This window comes from Ctenopharyngodon idella, chromosome 7, assembly GCF_019924925.1.
Source record: "Ctenopharyngodon idella isolate HZGC_01 chromosome 7, HZGC01, whole genome shotgun sequence".
NCBI lineage: Eukaryota > Metazoa > Chordata > Actinopteri > Cypriniformes > Xenocyprididae > Ctenopharyngodon > Ctenopharyngodon idella.
Window position 1 is genome coordinate 5,485,472 of NC_067226.1, and position 22,029 is coordinate 5,507,500.

The 22,029-nt window shown below is 36.9% G+C and overlaps 1 protein-coding gene across 3 annotated transcripts in view; it reads left to right on the top strand.

The window, feature by feature from the left end:
• Nucleotides 1–22,029, top strand: part of ccdc102a (coiled-coil domain containing 102A) — a 78,942-nt gene that overhangs the window by 39,104 nt on the left and 17,809 nt on the right. For all 3 annotated transcript variants that reach the window (XM_051899044.1, XM_051899045.1, XM_051899046.1), the window contains exons 3-6: nt 2,708–2,925; nt 3,721–3,829; nt 5,835–5,951; nt 8,619–8,828. In XM_051899044.1, the coding sequence (XP_051755004.1) occupies nt 2,708–2,925; nt 3,721–3,829; nt 5,835–5,951; nt 8,619–8,828 (654 nt within the window). The remainder of the gene's footprint in view (nt 1–2,707; nt 2,926–3,720; nt 3,830–5,834; nt 5,952–8,618; nt 8,829–22,029) is intronic.

Genomic DNA, 22,029 nt, shown 5'->3' on the forward strand with positions numbered 1-22,029 from the left:
GCACGGGCTAATTTCGAGTTACAGGCAAAACAAGTGAAAAATGTCAATTTTGGTCAAAATTGAGGTTTTCACAAAAATTAGTTCATTAAGCTCTCGTCTAGTGATCTCAATGCTCCAAACAGCAATTAAACATTTAAAATTATCCTTACTTGTATGTTTTCTGAGAGGAGTACCTTTCCTTTGATCAAGAAAAATGCAGTTTTTCTCTGCTCGCTTCTCGACTACTAGCACTTCTCCTCAGCACAAGTTTGGTAACGTTGTAAAGCGCAGCATTCCAACTTTGTGAATATTCATAGCGAATTCTCAATGGCATGAGTCTGAACCAATGAAATGTGATTTTCAAACTCATGCTGAAGTAAACAAAACGATCTTACTCGCGCTGACTGACGCATCTGAAGCGCGCACAAAGACGCCTCAGACAGCACGCGATCCCGATATACACGCATACACAGAATTACAGGATTTCAAAATATCTGTCTTGCTGAGTTTTCACGCAAACATTATCTGTTATGTCTTAAGTGAACCTTTCGTTAACTGTTGGGGAAAAACATCAGATGTGTAACATTTTTTTTTTTTTTTTTTTCCTATAGATAGGGGTTTTGATTTGGTTTGTGCCAAATTTGGTGGTATTACCAGGGATTTTAAGGTATGGTTGCTAGGTGATTTTGTTTTGAAACCTTCAGAAAACTTTAACTTGATTTTTCTCAAAACTGACTTTGCTGACTCTATCGACTTCAAACAGGTGTAGCTCAGTCATTTTTTGTCGGATTCCAACAAATCATACACCATTTTGAAGGTTTATATAGAGAATATGAGAACAGCAATAACTCATTTTTGAAAATCGCTCATTGCGACTCATTTTGCCAGAATGGGTCACATATTTTCGAAAAGAACTAGTCGGTGGGTTGCCTGAATTTACCAGAGCCCAACTGGACACTCAAAATCAACTACATAGACCGAAACAGAGTGCAGACGTTGGAGCTAGGGTGTTTTCTCAGAGGAGCAAGGGACTAAGTAGAAAAAAAAAAAAAATTCAGTAATTCGGTTGCAAGAAGAACCAAAACCGTTGAGAATTGTACTGGATTTCACAAGAACAGTATGCCAGATCACTTTTTAAGGAGACTCTGTAACGGTTTGCAGGGTGCACACCTGGGTTTGGAGCGAACATCATCCAAACGAACCAAAGTCTGATGTCAAATGAACCCAGTGCACACCAAAGTAAAACTGAATGAGAATCTAAAAAAACAAAAAAAAAATCAGATGCTCAAACCATATGACAAACCCAAAGAATAACCAAGGCTGTTAACTCTCAATACAGGTAGACAATTGTAAATAGGTCAGCCACAGACCTGGTTCAGTGCACCTCCCTGTGATTTCTTTACCTGACTCTGTGCTTTTTGCTTGTGTGCTGGTTTCTTTTTTGTCCTATTATTAGAACCAGCACAACCCCCCATGTGTTTCACCCATGGGGCCACAGCCAGGGGTACCGCACCACTTCTCACTACCCAGAAACCCCTTTTTCATTCCTAGACACGTTTGAGCATGTCTGTTATTTCCTTAATGTGTTTTTAACTAATCTTTCAAAAGAATTACCCCTCACACAAATGTCCACCTCTTTTTTTGGTTGACAAATAGATGCAAAGACATCGCACCAGCAGAGAGAGGGAAAGAAAAATTAATGTCAGTGTCAAACTTGACCTTCAGAGTTTCGAGCATGATGGATGTATATTTCTACACAGATATCAACAGGGGGTAGCCTAGATAGCTCAAGAGTCTCTCTTTTTTTATTATTATTCAGCACAGAGACATGCACCTTTTCTGAAGTAGGATCAGGCATCCTCATTCAATCTTAGCCAAGTAAACAAATACTAGTTAGCTTAGTCTAATTCTCACTGGATTGTTTGATACCATCCCATTTCCTGATCTGTTTCCACACAGGCATGCTGAGTGCTTCCACATGTGGAACTCTATCTCTATTTGTATGTGTTTGGTTCCCCCTGGTGGTAGGGAGGTGTCACTGCACTTTTAGCACAATGACTCAACTGTGGCTGTTCTGGGATCGTAGGAAGTTGGCAGCATGTTTAGTGTCTCATGTCTGTACCCTGGGGCCCATGTCTTTGATATGTAATCCCTACTGTGTGTAGGAAGGACAGAGAAAGGATGGTGCACTGAACTGTTGAGCTGTTTTTTATTACTCCTCCAAAGAGCTTGTGAATTTCATTCATGCACACAGGAAATAAGGGAAAGGTGCAATGTGATATTTGTTATGTGGATGACGGAGAAAATGCTTCTTCTTTGGTTTGGTTTAATAAGGGAAAAAAAACTGCTTGAAAGTCTTTGTTTTTATTGTTTATGTTTTTAATTTGTTTTCATTGTCTCGATATGTTTACTATGACAGCGGTTCTCAGCTGGTTTTGCTTCACAAGCCAGGTTTTACTTTGGACATTGATTGGCAAGCAACACAGTATCCGAATTGTTTATTGTACAAAAGTAAACACAAACATTCTATAAGAACTTAATATAATTTTAAGTTTAAAATTTTAGTCTCCTTGTTTATCCCTGTTTGTAAGAGAACTCTTTTCTTAATGTAGTTATTTTCATGCTTTTTCGAGGAAAAGGGCATGTCACACAGCCTCTTGGCATCTTTTGACAGCTGCAACCCTTTTTTCTTTGTTTCTTTCTGTCTTTCTGTCTTTCTTTGTCTCAGGAGTTGGAGTTATTGGAGGCTCTTCTCAGGGCGAAGTCAGAGGCTCCAGACTCATGGGACGTTCGCAGTGCCAGTAGCTTGCGCTCAGTTCTCAGTCGGCAGGACCGGAGCAGACTGCTGTGGGAGGATCTGGCTGCCCTGGAGGAGGACTCCAGCAAGCTCAATGCTCTCCAACTACGCCTGGATGAGTCCCAGAAAGTCCTGCTGAAAGAAAGAGAGTAAGAGAGCATTGTCCAGGTGGCAACAATACATGCATCAAACAGACCAGAACTCAACAAATGAAATCAAAGGCCTTTAGAATCTTGGAGCTTGTCATAACAATTACAGGGTTAAAGGGATAGTTCAGCCAAAAATGAAAATTTTGTCATCATTTACTTACCCTCAAGTTGTTCCAAACCTGTATGAATTTATTTCTTCTGCTAAACACAAAAGAAGATATTTTGAAGAATACGGGTAACCAAACCGAACCTGAATGACGTGCGAGTAAAAGCCTAAATTAAATCTATTCATCATAAAAAGCGATCAAGTCTCTTCAGGAAAATTTGGACTAAACTACTCAATTCATATGGATTAGTTTTCTAATTTCTTTATGAACTTTTTGAAGCATCAAAGTTGCAATTGCATAGGCTGGCTATTGAGGGACAGAAAGTTCTCAGATTTCATCAAAAATATCTTAATTTGTGTTCCGAAGATGAGCGAAAATCTTACGGGTTTGGAACGACTTGAGGGTGAGAAATTAATGACAGAATTTTCATTTTTGGGTGAACTAACCCTTTAACATAGATGTATCCTTCAAGTATAACTGATAATAAAAATTATTTCAATCAACCGCTGAATTGAACTCATCATATACGGTGAAGAATGTATCTGTGTTGACTTTAAAAATCACCTACTGGAGGCATCTCAGAAGACCAGATGTTTTGAGAACAATCTATTTGGATTTGCCTTCACCCTGTCATGATGATGATCTGTGCTGTGTATGTCAAGCTTTCATTTCCCTCTCTCTCTCTCAGGGATAAACATGCACTCATTAAGAACATTGAGAAGCTGGAGGCAGAGCTGAGCCAATGGAAACTCAAATATGAGGAACTGAACAAGAGCAAACAAGAGGCCCTAAAACAGGTAAGAAACATAAGCAACATAACATTTTTTTCCTGTCTTAAACTGCTCTGCATACTAGGGATGAATGTTATATAGAGATATTCTTCATATGTCTGCAATTATTTTGCTGATATAAAATCAAGCAACATAATTTAATTTAGTGACAAATAGCATGGAAAAATGCCTTGATTACTTTTAACTAGATTTATACTGTGCATTAATACCCTGAATCTACTGATCAACAGTGACTGGACAGTTAGGTTGAAATGATTTGTCTCTGATTGAAAAAAAAAAAAACACTTAAGTGCAGTTACATACATTGAGATATATATTGAATATTGTCAAAAGGTTGTGAAAAAAACAAACATTTTGTTGTTGTTGTTGGCTGAATCGCCCAACTCTACTGCATTTAGTGTATTTTGACAGTTATTCTTCAGAAACTTGCAATAGATCACACTCAAAAGCCAAATAGTTTTGTAGCAGCTGTGGAACATTTAATTTATTGGCTTCATTTATTGGTATTGGTCTTTTAAGCAATTTATTTTTGCTTTTCCGGCATCAAGTCGAGACACCAATTGCTGAGCCTTAATTGTAAACATTAGTATTCTGGCTTTAATGCTGTATTTCTTATTTGTGGATCGTATTTGATTTACAAATAACAAATAAATTACTGATGCCAGAACACTAACACATGGTATTCTCATGAGGAATTGATCTCCAGCACTTTCATGTTAAAAGAGCATGAAATCCTTGGCCTTTTCTCCAGTTTTTCTCTGGGCAATTTATAGTGAGAACTCTAATCAGTAGGAAGAATGCATGGTGAGCGCACTGGGTTCAGTGCTGTGGTGGCCTGTTCATCAAAACCCAGCACTTCACCTTCACTTCCAGATGTCATATTCTTCCTTATGTGAGTCACAGATCCTCCATATATAGTCATACTTGCTTCAAATTCATAATAAAGTTAACACAGTCAAAAAGTTGGACACACTACTCGTTATTTACTGTTATTCTAAAATGTGGGAATTTTTTTTTTTTTTTTTTACTTTTTTCAGTAAATTCATATGTAGGCCCAACTTGTATATTTTATATAAGTGTAAAAGATACGTGTTTTATAGTATAAGACAAAATTATGTTTGTATAACTATAATATAGTACAATTAACTATTATATCATTATGCAATTGTATAACCACATGTTTTTTTTTAAATTTGTATAAAAGTATCCAAACTTTGACTGATAATGTACATAAGAATACCACCAGGGGGCAGTTGTTACCTATGAACGAGACAGTCTGGCATTGTTCACGAATGATAGAACTTGCTGCTTAGGATTTCTTTCAGTCAGGCAATTTTATGAAAGACAGCCACACTGATTGGGCCCAGGGAAACTTTCACTATCAATGCAAGCCTTCCATAGAGAGAATAAGGGACTGATTCATCATCATACACCTAGACCTCGTCATAGGCATATAGTGGAGAGATGATGAGTAGGAAGAGATGTGCTTCTCTTTTTAATAACCTCAACCTGTAAGGATGTGCATGAATACCATGAGATGATGAGTAGAAAGAGTGTGCGCGCGTTTAATAGATGAGCTGCCTGTCCCCAGCCCAGCTGTGTGAGCTCACGACCTGCAGCGAATGTTAATCACTGCGTTTGAGTCACAGTATGCTGAGTGTGAGACGCTGTAGAGAGATCAGACTTTGACCGTAGCACCTCTCTCGCTTAATGGCAAATGTGCTAGACCGTATTGCCACAGAATGTCAGTACAAGTCGTATTAAATGAGCGCAGTTTTCACAGAGTTTCATCAACTGTGAAATGAGTTTAAAAACCAGACTCATTCACAATCAGAATGTAAAATCTGTTTGAATACCAATGACATCTTCAGAGTATTGCATAGTTTGGCGTAGTTAGGCCGTGTACTTTATTAGAATACCATAGATGTCCTCCAACAAAGCAAGGGGAAGAAAGTTTTACTTAAGATCATAAGTTCAGAGATAAAAGCATGACACTTTGTTTCTTTCGCAGCTGAATTTGTTGAAGGAGGTGCATCAGGATGAGCTGGGCCGCATGTCTGAAGATCTGGAGGACGAGCTGGGAGCTCGCACCAGCATGGACAAGAAACTGGCAGAGCTCCGTACAGAGGTGAAATGCATGTACATTTGCTGTGTCCTACCCATGCTGCACTGTTTTGCATGGGCCAGCCGGTTCGGTGTCACCCCAGGACTCACTGTGATCTACATCAAAGTTAAACACCCTCAGGGCTTTAAACATCCATCCACTGTCTCTCCTGCGTTTCGACTAGCATGGCGCCAACCACCACATCCCTCTGTTAGTCAGGCTGGCGTAATGACAGAACGCTGCTCTAACACATTCCCAGCATGCAGTGTTATCAGCGGGGTGTTGCTGAGATGAACCTGGCAGGAGAGAGTGACATTATGCACTTTGATGCGCTTCTTAAAGAGCGCCGCCACTCCTGTGTGTCGACTCAGATCCGCTGCGTCCCCTCATCTCCAAAATCCCATGGTGACCTCCCTTCATCTCTGCCCTCAGGAATTGAGGCTTTTCTCTGGCACTGCCTCGTCTCAGCAGTCAAATGACATTATAGAAATATTAATGACTAGTTGGTCAGGAGAGAGTTTGGGGTATGAAAGTCAGCCAGCACTTAAGGTGAATCTAGGAGAGATGGTTTCCCATTAAACTGCTTTTAGCAGCAGGTCAGAACTGGGAAATCATGGAGAGCCCTTCACTTAGTTCAACATCATTCTGGGGTAATAGTAGTTCTGTGCGCTAATGTAGCATTAGTCCTTCCTGATTATGGGTATACACATGGGAAATGCTGTGTTTTCATATTTTATGTATTTAGAGTTCTGCACACAGTATTTCCATTAGTAGTTTTCAAGAATTTTAGTATGTATAAAAAAATAACTGTTCAGTCAAATTCAGTCAAAATGGTTTACATTTACATTACAATACAAATTGTTCCAAAGCAGCTTAACGGAAAAAAAGTTGCATGCAAAGTTTTGGGAACACAAACCTACATAACTTTTTTTTTTGTGGATTTTCCAAGTGAAAAGAAGTCGTTAACTAATTAACAAATTAATTAAACAAATTAAACTCGACATATATCTCCAAAACAGTTTTTATGAAATATATATTTACTGAATATAACAAATTGAAAAATAAAACCGTAAAAGTAGGATATGCAAATACACCCTGGCAATCATAAAAAGGCCTTTACGGTCTCCAAATTTGCGTAGATCTCAAACATGCAGTGCATGCAAGTCAACATAAGAATATTATTAAAGTAGAAGCATTCTGTATGGAAAAGTGGGGAAAATACTAAGGAAAGAACAAAGAGATTGTTCAAATGTTTGAGGTCAGTAAGTTATTATTTTTAATTTTATTATTGAAAAAACAAATACATTTACCATTAAGGGTGCATAACTGAACAAAAGTGATAGTAAATACACACACACACACACACACACACATATATATATATATATATATATATATATAATATATAATTACAGTTTATTCACTATAGTTTAAAATGGTAATAAAATATGAGACGATCTCAAAGTTAAACTGTCAGAAAAAAATAATCTTAATTATGTCAGATAACCCTTAAGGAAAACATGGTCAGGTCAAAGTGTCTGAATAATTTTTGGTTCCAGATTTTTATCAGTTTTACTGGTAGTCCACTGTATGAAGAATTTTTGGGTATAATAATATGTCACAGTTTACTTTATTTTGCTATCCTCACTTATATAAATGAACTATAGTGTCCTGCACCCACTAGTAAAAATATATCAAAAATGTAAAAAATGTCTAAATAATATTTGGTTTGGCTGTGTGTGTGTGTATGTATATATATATATATATATATATGTATATATAAAGTGACCCTGGACCATAAAACCAGTCATAAGGGTCAGTTTTTTTTTTAAATTGAGAGGACAATTGGACAATATTTGGCCGAGATACAACTATTTGAAAATCTGGAATCTGAGGGTGCAAAAAAAAATCAAAATATTGAGAAAATTGCCTTTAAAGTTGTCTAAATGAAGTCCTTAGCAATGCATATCCACTCACAAATATTACATTTTTGATATATTTATGGTAGGAAATTTACAAAATATCTTCATGGAACATGATCTTTACTTAATATCCTAATGATTTTTGGCATAAAAGAAAAATCGATAATTTTGAGCCATACAATGTATTGTTTGCTATTGCTACAAATATACCCGTGCTACTTATGACTGGTTTTGTGGTCCAAGGTCGTGTGTGTGTGTGTGTGTGTGTGTGTGTGTGTGTGTGTGTGTGTGTGTCAAATACTGTGCTGGTCTTTTCAACTTTCTATTCATCAAAGAATCTTGAAAAAATGTATCATGGTTTCTAGTAAAATTTATTTCATAACAGGAATAAATTAATAATATTTTACAATATTCCTGTTTTTACTTTATTTTTGATCAAATAAATGCAGTCTTGGTGAGCATAAAAGACTTCTTTCAACATCAGTTCCCAATCCTTTAAACAATAATGTACAGACTTAAATAAATAAATAAATAAATTCAACCTACACTCCAGGGAAAAATATTAGACCATTGTGAATATTTACATTTAGGGTGAAGTGGTTCATATTGATGCATTTTTTGTTTTTGTTATGGGAAATATGTACATGTTGGGAATAGGCTTTTACATTCAAATTTACTTGATCATTGTCCTCAAATATTTTGTTTTCTAATGTGTTATCATGTCTCTCTCTCTTTCCTTAATCCTGTCTTACTGAATGAATGTGTGCAGATGGAGCGTCTGCAGGTGGAGAATGCAGCAGAGTGGGGTCGTCGGGAGCGGCTGGAGACTGAAAAGCTGGCTCTGGAGAGGGAAAACAAAAAGCTGCGCGCCCAGATGGAAGACCTGGAGGAGCAGCTGGCACGCAAACGCCGGCAGGCCGCCAGCGCCCTGGACACCGACCTCAAGACCATCCAGTGTGAGCTGTTTGAGAGGAACAAGGTGAGTGAAGGAGAGCGGCGTCCGCACGATAACCTCACACAAATAATCACAAACCTATACAAGTAAGCATTTCTCAACATCTCAGCATCAGCTCCGTATCTGCTGTACAGCATATGAGAGATGGATGAGGTGTGGCGGCAGTTTGCAAAGTATCTGAGCCTCTTCCTGCAATAAATCCAGGCAGTGTCACTGACGTAAAGAGGCCATATCCATCAGATCCTGTGCTGAGAGGCGTGCGCCCTGTTCTGCAAGACAGTGGATGTGTGCAGTAGCTGCCACGCAGTTTTGATGCACGTCTTATGTTGTATATTGGCTGTGCTGAGAAAGTCGTCCAGTGTATGTGTGTTTGTAAGATGCTGGTGAGGCTCTATTAAAGTAGGGTGTCAGGAAATCCAGACACTTATGGCCAGAGCCCTTATGAGCGACCATTAGCACAGCCAGAGATTTATGAAGTGATCCAAAGCTCCCCTCATATAGACGCTTTAAATCACTCGCTCACCTGCTCTCTCACTTCTGCCTAGAAAGTAGGAAAGATTTAAAGAGAGCAGTGAAGAGGTAGAGATGAATATGAGCAGAGAGAGTTGTTTTAGAGATGAGAGGTATGCTGAAGGGAAAGGAACGGAGAGAAAGAGGTTAAGAGTGAGCATAGCATGTCAATTAAACCAGTAACCAGGGAAAAAGGATATTGTGCCAGGAAATGGACATGTAATCCCTGCATGCAAGACTCAATGTGTTGGCCTATTTGTTAAATGCACAACATATGGCCATCTGAGAATGGTGTTGCGTGTGTGTGTGTCCACATGCTGTTGCACATTCCCACACGAGTGATGTCCTGATAGTGGCCGGCGGCCTGCAGTCTGGGAGAGAAACACAGAGATTGATGAGCTTGCTCAGGAGCTGTTGAAGCAAATGGATCGATGAGGACAGGAGCGGAGAAACAGGCCACGGCGTACTGAGGACGATGCACCATCACTGACAAAAAGAACAAAGTGTGATTGATACTGAATTCATATCCCGCTCCAGTCGCTTTCTCACTTTCTCCCACGTTTCCTTCGGCTCCTACCCGTAGATTGATGTATACTGTCATATTTGCTGTTAAACCCAGCATGTGCAGAAGATTAGGAATGGGACTCAGTGGCTACTTCCTGTGTCTGAATTTTTTTTTCTTTTTCTGGTGTTTGCCATCCCTACGAAAAATTAAATATTGATTTGATCATGTGGATAAACCTCAGTCACTTATAAGTAAAATCTTGGTACTTCAGGCAGGGTTCCCTTAGTCATGGAAAATTAGGAAATGTCAGACAATTTAATTGAGATTTGTAGGTGTGGGAAAGTTATGAAAATTAATAACATTTTCAAAATTTCTATAGTGAATATACATGTATGCAGTGTTGGGGAAAGTTACTTTTAAAAGTAAAGCATTACAATATTGCATTACTCCCTAAAAAAAAAACCTGTTACTTAACTGTTACTTAGTTGCTATTTATGAAAAGTAATAAGTTATGTTAATTTTACGTTACTTTTTCTCACCTGGGTTGGGCTTGCTTGTTTTTTGTTTTTTAATAACACTAAAAAAAGTTACATTTTTAGCAAATGTTAAGGCCTTTTCACACCAAAAATGAAATGAATAAGCCTCAGGCTAAAGGAAATGCATATTTACGCCTGTACAGTAGAGGGTTTTAATCCATTCTGGATTAAAGAAGAATAGGATACAGGAGAAGGAAGTTTAACACTCTTATTTCTAAATCTAATATAAAGTAATTTTTGCTTATTAGTATCGTTGAATTGGATCATTGAAGGTCAGCAGCAAAGACATTGGTTAATAAAGTGAGATTAAATACATAAAGTATATTTGTGCAATTTAATATAGTTAATTATTACAAGTTTGCATAAAATTCTGAGATTGCATTTTACTGTTTTTATTCATTTTGAGGAATACTGAATGTTTTCGTGCAAGTGAGATGAGTAAATGCATGTTCACATTTAGTCTAGAACTACAATAACCATCATGTTCACACAGCGCACACAACACCTCTGCTCTTTATTTCTCTCAACATGGGGACAGGAGAGCTGTCAGTCAATAAATGTGAAAAAGTAACTTGTGTTACTTATTTGAAAAAGTAACTCAGATATTTTGTTGTAAATTGAAAAAGTAATGCATTACTTTACTAGTAACTTGAAAAAAGTAATCTGATTACTCAACCCAAGTTACTTGCAATGCGTTACCCCCAACACTGCATGTATGTATGTTTGTGTGCGACGTGATATTTTACATATAAATGCTGTTCTTTTCAACTTTCTATTCAACAAATAATCCTGAAAAAATGTGTCTGGGTTTTCACAAAAATAATCACTGTTTTAAACATTGACAATAATAAGAAAGGTTTCTTGAGCAGCAAATTGGCATATTAGAATGATTTCTGAAGGATTATGTGACACTGAAGACTGGAGTAATGATGCTGAAATTCAGCTTTGCCATCACAGGAATAAATTACATTTTAAAATATATTAGAATAGAGAAATTTTAATAATATTATGAAATATTACTGTTTTTACTGATGAATCTTTAATCAAATAAATGCAGCCTTGGTGCACATAAGAGACTTCTTATATTTCTAAAACCCTTTAGCCCTCTCATTCATCTCAGCCTGTCTAAAAATCAGAGATTTCCTATTAGCTACAAATGATTTTTTGACTTAAGAAGGAAATGTAAAGATTCGAAGTTTAATTGAATATCCCTGCTTTAAGGCCTGGATCACGGCCTGTTCTAACATGATGTCCGATGCCCATCTGGAAGGCTACATGCTGATTCGAAAGGGATTGGCCGAGGCTCAGTCAGAGCTCTTAGTCTGACTGAGACAGCGGTGTGTGTACAAACACACAGCTGCAGGTCGGCACATCACACACACATACATCAAAAAGGCTCCAGGTGAATCGTGCAGGTGGAGGTTCTGCTATTGGTTGTGCTGTTGTCTCTCTTGTTTTTTTGTGTTTTGATCAGGGACTCATGGTTTTGTTTGGGCGCATGACCTCTTACAATCTTCAAAGCATGTTTTTGTGGGGCTAATACATGATGACGCTTGTGTTTTAACAAACACAAATGAGTAGGCCTCCATCCAGATGGAGAAACATTGGCAAAACAGGCTCTACGTTTTTTTCTTTCTTTTTTTAATTCCTAAAGGGTTTGTTGAGTCTAGAGTAGACAAGCTTTGAACTGGAGTTAAAGTCTGTCTCTTGCTCTCGGATCAAAGAGAAGTTTGTCTTTCTGGAGGTCAGTTTAATACCATACTTTTTTAATCTTTCTCACTCCTTTCGTCTTTTTTTTTCATCTCTCTCTCTACAGATCTTTCACACTTCTAGTCAAATGTTTGACTAACCATATTACAATGTTATAAAATGTAGAATGTTATAAAATAGTAATAAAGTCAACAATAAAGTCATATTCCATATAGTTACATAGGCATATAGTGAGTGTAACATTTCGAAGTATGGGGAAAAATGTTAAATCATTATTAAAAAGTTCTGTAAAGAAAGCTATATTAATTTTGTAATTATTATATAAAATGCATAGGCACAGTTTTCATTTTACAAATTTCTTTTAATGATTTTTTTTTATGTTTTTATATTCTGATATGTGGAGCCCTTTGAGCTGCACTGTATGCATAAGTTCTATACAAATAATTGTTTTATATTATTATTTTTACTAGAGAATAACACAAATGGAAATATAGGAATTGTCTAGTGAAATAAATAATTGTTGATTTACATTTGTAAATTAAATCAATTAAAGTTTTGTGCAGTAATAATTATATTTATAATATATATAAATAATTATACAATTAATACAATAATTAATAATACAAATAATACAAAATTATTTATAATATAAAAAAATAATTTTGTAATACATATATAATTATAGATTATAAATAATTATATTAATAATATATAATTATATATGTATTATAAAAATATGTAAGCATAAATTTGTCGACTACATTTATTTCAAGCATTTAAGCATGATAATTTAAGATTTTGATTATGAAAAACAAGTCAGTGTCCTGTCTCGATTTTTCTCCATATACAGATGTGTTCTTCACGTTCTGTTCAACAGCCTGCCTCTTCTTAAACTCCTTCAACATCTGGCCAGCCACTTGCTCCTCCACACAGGTGTTTATGCCTCCTGCTCTGATGGCATAGAGACCGAGTTCATTCACCAATCACAATGATTAATGAGCCTATATTGGCTGCTCATCTGCTGCTGTTGCTTCCACTTTCTGATGGAAATGCTGTAAACAGTATCGACAGCCAATGTGGGAGCCCGTGTGCTCTGATTTGCTTCTCTGGTTTTGGAAGCAGCAAATGAATAAGTGTGTGTTTGTGTGTGTGTGTGTGTGTGTAAATCAGCAATCTCTAGTGTGCTACATCTGGAGTAAGACAGTGTGAAATGAATTGTCTTGCCTTTCAGGTTCTGGGCTGCTTCTCCAGAGGTTTTCCATTTGGGCCTGCTGTGTTTTTCTCACAGGGGTCGCCCTTAACTGATTGAGGTGTCTCATGCACATTTTTCTCTCCTCATTTTTTATTTTTCATCCATCATTATTTGCCACCTCTCATTCCTCTAACTTTGTCCTTGGAATTATTTATGATTATTCAATTTTTATGCAATGCAAGAGCTTAAAGGTGAAGTGTGTCATTTTTGCACCACTAGCAACAACAAAATAGATTTGGAAAAATAACTTTTTCCAAACAAGTTTCCAAACTCACGCCCTTGGTTGAGTCTGAAATTTACATGTCGGATTGCTCAACCAAAAATGTTTTGCTCTAATACTCTAAACCTTTAAACTGCATTTATCAGGAGAACATTAGATATTGACAATGGAAATCTACACACACCTTGGTGTCTTACCCAGTGTTGTCTACATTAATAAATCAGTTAGTTCAGTGTTATCTATATACTATTATAGTACTTTTTAAAATATTTTTAATTAGCTTTTATTTTTAATTGTTCAATTTTCATTTTAAATGATTTTTTTTTCTTTAATTTTATTATTATTTTTAAAGGCATGCTATGTAAATTTTCACCGCTAGAGGTCGTTTATTCAAAACAAAGGCATAGTTTGATGACGCAGAGATTGAGTGCGGAATCTTGGGAGTTGTTGTCCTCACCTCACAGCCGGTGGAAAAGAATCGGGATGGGACTCATGTCCATGGATGAGATTATTAACGTTACTGTAGTATGAAGCAGAGCAGAAACGAGGTCGCGGGAGCGATTGCTAATGAGAGATGAGCGCGACACACGAGAGCAGCGGAGCTTTTATTATGCCGCAGTCGCTTCTTCCGGTCAAGCGTATGTGGGGTGAAGCAGTACTGTTTTATCATATTAGGTACATTTGTGTGTTGAAAGTTGTTATAGTGCTACTCTGCGTTCACTTAGTGGTTACTATGAGACACGTAATGCACACTGCAGTAAACTAGATCGATATTAGGCATGGTAAAACATGGTACTCGCTGTAAATGAAGAAAATAAGACTTACTGTGTTGAGCTATATAACATGATTAATTTTCTGTCGATGAATGAATGTATCCAAACAGTTTCTCACCTGTCTAATAAAACACAAAATATATTAAAGCGTACAAAATAAAACCGAAAATCGAGGGTAGCACAGGTATGATGTCATTGATAGGAGATGCACGGACACGGTATTTGTCCTGGTTAAAATTGCTTATTTCTCTGGATTTAAACATTCTTGTAAACATTTGGGATAATGTAAGTACACAAGTCAACAAAATATATAACATTGTTCTAGTGGTTTTTGGATATTTTAATTCAAAAATCGTACATATCGGGCCTTTAAATACTTCTATTTAGCTTTTTTTTATTTCAGTTTTAGTTTTAGATTGTCATATTAGTTCTTCAACAAACTTTTATTAAAATTTTAGTTGTAAGTTGACAATGCAACATTTCAAATTTTTGTTTCATTTTTTTCATCTAATATTTTTTATTTCAGCTTTATTACAATTTTTTTATTTATTTATTTATTTTTTTTACATTTTTGTTTAACAATAACACCCAATAGTTTAACGATAGTTCACCCAAAAATGAAAACTGTCATTTACTCAGACTCGGGCCATTCCAAATCTGCATGACTTTCTTTCGTCTGTTGATCACAAAAGAAGTTTTTTTTTTTCTCAGCGTTTTCATTGTCCATACAATTTTTAACTTTTGGTTGAACCATCCCTTTAATGCTATAGTCAGTGTGCTGTGTTGGTAGAGTGCCTATGTGTTGGGAGCATAACACTGTGTCCACACATTAGTCACTTCTCCCATGATCCACGCCAGTCAGCAGAGCCCTATTAGGCCAAGTCTGAGTTTAAATGAACCCATTAGCACCTACTGCTATGGCTTATTTATGAGCCACTGAGGCTAATGTCTCAGTTAGCCAGCACTGACAACATGCCATTACTGCTGATCTACAGCCCACTGTCTAACCCAAAGGGACAAACGACAAGGTGTACGTATCTATGTGTGGAATGTTACTGTAGAAAATGTGTGGAATGCATAAAATAAATGATCCAAGGTTTTTTCCTCCCCTATATTTCAAATTGATAAATCAGTTTAGGATCTGAACTCAAGGGAAATCTTCTTCCAGATTTGCATATTTGTAGATTGAGAACATTTTAAATTAAGATTTATAAGCCTAGACATTGATATGAAAGGGTTGAGCAGCTCTGATACCGATGTCTGGGTCCAGGTTTTTTTTTTTTTATCGAGAGAGCACTCGGTCAGCAAAAAAGCCTTCTCTCAGGACCGATAGGAGGGAAAAGTGGGGGAAGTGAAATGAAGGTTAAACAGAAGTCACTCTGCAAAAAGGAGCGAGAGAATGATGAGGATGACGATATAAGGATAATGTGTTGAAAAAGAGTGCAGTGTTCATCTCACTTACAATAGAGAGATTGGGAAAGAGGGGAAGAAATGGACGGCTGGACAATACAATCAAAGAGGACAATGGATCCGCACTGAAATTGCATGGAGGTAATGAAGGTGAGACATAGAGGTTGAATGGAAGAGGTGACAGGAGAGTGAGAAAGACAGAAGGGAAGCAAAGGAAAAAGTAATTGGAACTTCAGGATTGAATGAGGTGCTAGAGCAGGTGAAATAGTCTGGCTTTAAATCTGATCTCGGGGTTAAAGGTCACGTGATGGTTCGAGGGGTGTTATGTAGTCCGAATGAGGCCTTTCTTGCATGCTGCAATTTATTATCAAGAAACCCTACAGCAGTGCACAAACACTACCAGCTCACAAGCCCAGGGTCACGGTTGGGTGTGTGTGTGTGTGTGCGCATCTATCTTGTGGCATTTCAATAAAGCTTTGTTTAACCTACATTTGATACTATGCTTAAATGGTATTCTAAATTCATGACTTCTACTCAATCTGATAAGCAATAGAGTGAAACGCCACATCTATACTTTAAATACCTTCCATTGAACTGAGAACATTTGCTGTGTTCGAAATCGCCCCCTATGCCCTCATTCACTATTCCCTACATTACTCCACTAATATAGTCCACTTGAAGGAGTGAATGAAACGAGTAAGTGAATTCGGACACAGAGTGCATCGGAAGGGCTGCCGATTTCGCATAGTTTTTTGCTTGCTGTTTAATAATCATTTGAAATGTAGCAAACTGGCAGCTCTAGTAATGAATATTTACGTTGAACTCTGCCATGGAAACTAGCATGTTCAAACCTTTTAAACGATTTAATGATCAATTAAAAAGGAATTTATACCTGTATGATATTATGCTGGACCAGCGCAGTTTGGAAATGAATGGATGATTGATTCAGCTGCGGGCGCCACCTCCTCTCAAGACGCGGGAATTCATTCAGCGCGCGACTCTCACAGTGCATTATGGGTATGCTCTAGCCGTTGAGCGTGCATCGGTTGTACACTCGTTATTGTGCTGCATTGTGGGATTGAATGAGTGCACTCAACATCGTCCACTATGGTTTCGGACACCACTACAAATGGCTGTCTCCTCAAATAGTGCCCTATTTAAGTGTATAGGGGGCGATTTCAGACACAGCCATTTACTGGCCATAAATACTTAATACTGGCCACGATTTTAATTAGTTCACCCAAAAATGAAAATTCTGTAATCAGTTACTCACCCTCATGTCGTTCCACACCCGTAAGGCTTTCGTTCATCTTCAGAACACAAATAAAGATCACACGAGAATGAACCTCATTGGTTCTCGCACACGTCAATCAAACATGCTTGAGCTTATGTTTACAACTGATGTGTGAGTTGATGAATGTTTACATGTGAATAAAAGCGATCGAGTCTCTTTATGACCTTTTTGAAGCGTCAAAATGGTAGTCGCGTAGCTGTAAGCTCTCAGACTTAATCAAAAAGATCTTCATTTGTGTTCCGAAGATGAACGAAGGTCTTACGACATGAGGGTAAGAAATTAATGACAGAATTTTCATTTTTGGGTGAGCTATCCCTTTAAAAATATGCATTTATGCTTTTGTCAACAGAATTATTCGGATACTTGCTTAATACATTTTAAATTATTTATATTATAATTAAAATATTTGATTAATTATTTATTTAAAGTGGCACAAATCTATTTTTTGTATTGAAAATATATATTTACATTTTATATTTTGGTAGACCAATTTATCCAGATTGATTGAACATGCTCTGTTTGAGCTACAGCAATGCTGGAGGAATATATTTTTTCTTTATGGCATACATTTTTGAAATAATATATATTATATAAATATATACATTTAAATAAAAAAGTAATAATCATTGAATTATTTTATTAAATTTGAATTATTTTTTAATTATTTAAATTATTTCTTTGCATAATTGTGACAAACAGCACTGGTCATTGTGGTAGGATTATGTTGCATTTCCTGTTTTTTTTTACTTTACTTAGCCAGTGTTAATTTTGGACCCTGTCTGGAAGGGATGCATGTTAAAAACCACCAAGGTGAACTCCAATTTAGATTCAGGCTGTGTAGATTTGCCCACAAAGCACCATTCATTTGAAAGGCACAGCAAATTCTATTTGTAGACGGCACATCCATTTTCCTGGCCAGTTGGACTGCATGTTCCCCGGTCTCAGGTCAGGGCAACTAAGAGCCACAGACACCGTTTGATCATAGCTTCTGGCTCACTGTTTTTGCCCACTGTAAAGCTGGTGTGAGTGAATCATCCTTTCAGTCTGTCAAGAGAAATAGTGTTAGGAAGGCACAAACTGGCTGAGAAACCATTATGCTCTAGCGGCTCCTACATTGCCCCCATTTTCCCATCGACTGAGGCGTCCCGCCCCCAGACTGTGCTCTCTCTCAGCTGTCTTATTAGACTTGATCTAATCCTCAGCTGTAATGATAGCTGTAAGGCAGGGTCAGGGGTTTGTGCTGGATTTCAGCTGCACTTGAAGTTAAATAAAAATATAACAGAAGTGTAGTGTTTATGTTCATTAGAAGATGCTTTCTTGTGTAAAACAACCTAATGTAGGCATTTCCCTGGAGCAGCGCTCAAGGATACCATAGTATTAGGGAATCTTCAGATCGTAGATTTCAACTTACAACCTTACTTTACTTGTCCAGATCTTTAGCCACTAAGATACCACAAAGTCCCTTGGCAGCCGTATTCGTAACGCCCCGGGGCAGCTATTTCCAGCCATGCAAATTGAGCTCCTGTCTCCATAAATAGGGAAAGACTTAAATTAGGGCTGTTCAACGATTATCGTGTCCAAAATAAGAGTCTGTGTTTACGTAATATGTATGTTTGTTCTGTGTATAATTATTATGTATGTGTGTGTGTGTATATGTATGTATGTATATGTATGTATATGTATGTATGTATATGTATGTATGTGTGTAATATATATATATATATATATATATATATAATAATACATAAGTGTGTGTGCGTGTGTGTGTATATATACACACACACATTTATATATACATGCATATATTTCTTAAATATATACGTGTGTGTGTGTATTTATACATAATAATTATACACAGAACAAACACACATATATTACGTAAACACAGACTCTTATTTTGGACATGATACATGAACTTAAATCACTTTTCAGTGAGGTCCCATTTGATAATGTTATGTCATTTGTTACGGTATTTATTAATATTTGTTAAAGTTAGTTAATAAAAATACAACTATTTATAGTTTGTTAGCTCAGGTCCATTAAATAATATTAACACATGCAACATTTTATTTTAATAAAGTATTCATAATTGCTGACATTTAGTAAGATTACTAAATGCTTTAGAAGTATTTTTCATTGTTAGTTCATGTTAGCTAATGTAGTTAACAAATTAAACCAATCTATGTAACTGTTTGAATAATAATTTTTTTTTTATATATTTTTTAGTATTATTATTATAGTTTATATTAAAATTAATTTGGAATGACCATTTTCCACAATTTCTCTTGCCATTTTTTTGCTTTGTTTAAATAATAATATTAAAAATAATAAATTATATAATTGTTCTTGTGTATATTAAATTAATTTTATATTACCATTTATATGACCTTTCTTTATATGTTTCAATAATACATTTAATATAATTATATATTATATTTTCTATTAACATTAATTTTGTATGACCCTTTTCACCACCCCTCTCAGGCCATTTTGTGGCCATTTATAGTTTTTATGAATTTTAAATAAATAACTAGGCTTTTTTCATTGTTTTTCAGGCTGTTAATGAATGTTCTAGAGCAAATTAAGGAGCAATTGACCCTTTTAACTGCAAAGCAAGACTACAACCTACAGACCGAGCATTATAATTTCTTCTGCATTACATATTCTCTGCCATCATGGCCGGGTTTTATAACTAGATATGTGGGTGTGAGGCATCTTTATGTCAATATATATGCACACCAGGAGTGGAGTTTGCTCTTTTCTTATGTTGGGTGTGAGTGAGAAAGCCCAGGTTAGATGTAAACTCCAGAAATTATATAAAACTTACTGTATGTAGCTTTTACAGTGTGTAGGTTTTATGTAGCTGCAAAGTAGACAGAAATGGTTTAACATATTTATTTAGCTAAAGCAAATAAATTCACTAATATTATATATTCCAAACTAAAGCCTTTTAACTGGCTGTGCATGGGCGGCAGCCATTGAAGCCACTCGATGCACACCATTTGGTGAGCACGTCAAAAAGCTCTCGTCTCTCTGCTCTCGATGCTGCTGCGTGAAAGGCAAATTGAAAAGGAAATAGAATATTCTAAGACTGCATTTGTGTATTTCTGATCTTTTTTAGAGTGGAAGTGAGAGACAGAAAGAGGTGATTATGAGTGTTGTCGCAAGGTGTGTGTTCTGAGCGCAGTGGGCCAGATGTTTAAGCAGATTTCAGGATCTGAAAGCCACGGAGGGGGAAATATTTAACAGCTTTTCCCCATGCGTCTGTACAACCTCACCCTACCTGCTTATGTGTCTGTTTGCATTCATCTTTATATTATTATATACTAAGTATTTTTTTGTCTTCAGATTCTCTCGTTTTATTTCCATATGCGTAGAACCGTATGTCTCAGGTGTCTGTTCCCGTATCCCAGACTTCCATTTCTCACTTTCCATTTCCTTCTGCTGCAGTAAATTTTTGTAGCATCATAGATCATTCATCAAGATGTGGCATGTTTTATTCATCCAGCCCTCTCTTTCCTTCCACTTTCTTCCACTATCAAAACACTCACCAAAGATGGCTAGGCCCAAATTACCACAGATGAAAAATTAAACTTTTAAGTGGAGAAGGCTGTTAAATCACAGGCTCCCTTTTTGAAATGTGATGTCATTTGTAATTTTACCTTCCCCCCCACTTAACATGTATTTTTCATCTTTTCAGATGGTTTCTGCTCTCTGTCTCTCATGCTAATCTCTCTTTTCTATGAAGTTTTCTACTTTCACATACAATATTTCACTGTTTTGCATGACCTCAGGAGCTTTTTTTAATCTGACTGTCTATCATATCTATCAAATATGTTGTAAGCTAGATGAGTGACATTTGATATTGTTATTTCTTTCAGGTCTGGGACTTTGATGTTTCTTAAATTATCTGTGTCTGGTTAAATGATCTAAAAAGCAGGGTGGCTTTAGAAGTTTTTCATCCAATATTTATACTTTATTTAAAGGGTTATTTGTGCAAGTATTCTCGTCGCTTCATAAAATTAAGGTTGAACATAAGGTTGATACAGTCACATGGACTATTTTAATGATGTCTTTAGTACCTTTCTGGACCTTGAAAGTGGTGGTTAAATTGTTGTCTATGGGGGATAAAAAAAAAAAAAAACCTTATACCAAAAATATCTTAATTTGTGTTCCAAAAACGAACGAAGGTCTTACAGGTTTACAAGTTCATTTTTGGGTGAACTAACCCTTTAATTTCGACTTCATTTCAGTTATCAAAAATGTCTTAATAGTTGTAGTTCATGATTTTATATATATGCCAAGACCCTGAAACTGAGCTGCAGCACGGTGGCCAAGACCATACAGCGGTTTAACGGGACAGGTTGGACTCAGAACAGGCCTCGCCATGGTCGACCAAAGAAGTTGAGTGCACGTGCTCAGCGTCATATCCAGAGGTTGTGTTTGGGAAATAGACGTATGAGTGCTGCCAGTATTGCTGCAGAGGTTGAAGGGGTGGGGGGTCAGCCTGTCAGTGCTCAGACCATACGCCGCACACTGCATCAAATTGGTCTGCATGGCTGTCGTCCCAGAAGGAAGCCTCTTCTAAAAATGATGCACAAGAAAGCCCGCAAACAGTTTGCTGAAGACAAGCAGACTAAGGACATGGATTACTGGAACCATGTCCTGTGGTCTGATGAGACCAAGATAAACTTATTTGGTTCAGATGGTGTCAAGCGTGTGTGGCGGCAACCAGGTGAGGAGTACAAAGACAAGTGTGTCTTGCCTACAGTCAAGCATGGTGGTGGGAGTGTCATGGTCTTGGGCTGCTGGCACTGGGGAGCTACAGTTCATTGAGGGAACCATGAATGCCAACATTTACTGTGACATACTGAAGCAGAGCATGATCCCCTCCCTTCGGAGACTGGGCCGCAGGGCAGTATTCCATCATGATAACGACCCCAAACACACCTCCAAGACGACCACTGCCTTGCTAAAGAAGCTGAGGGTACCTAAACCCTATAGAGCATCTGTGG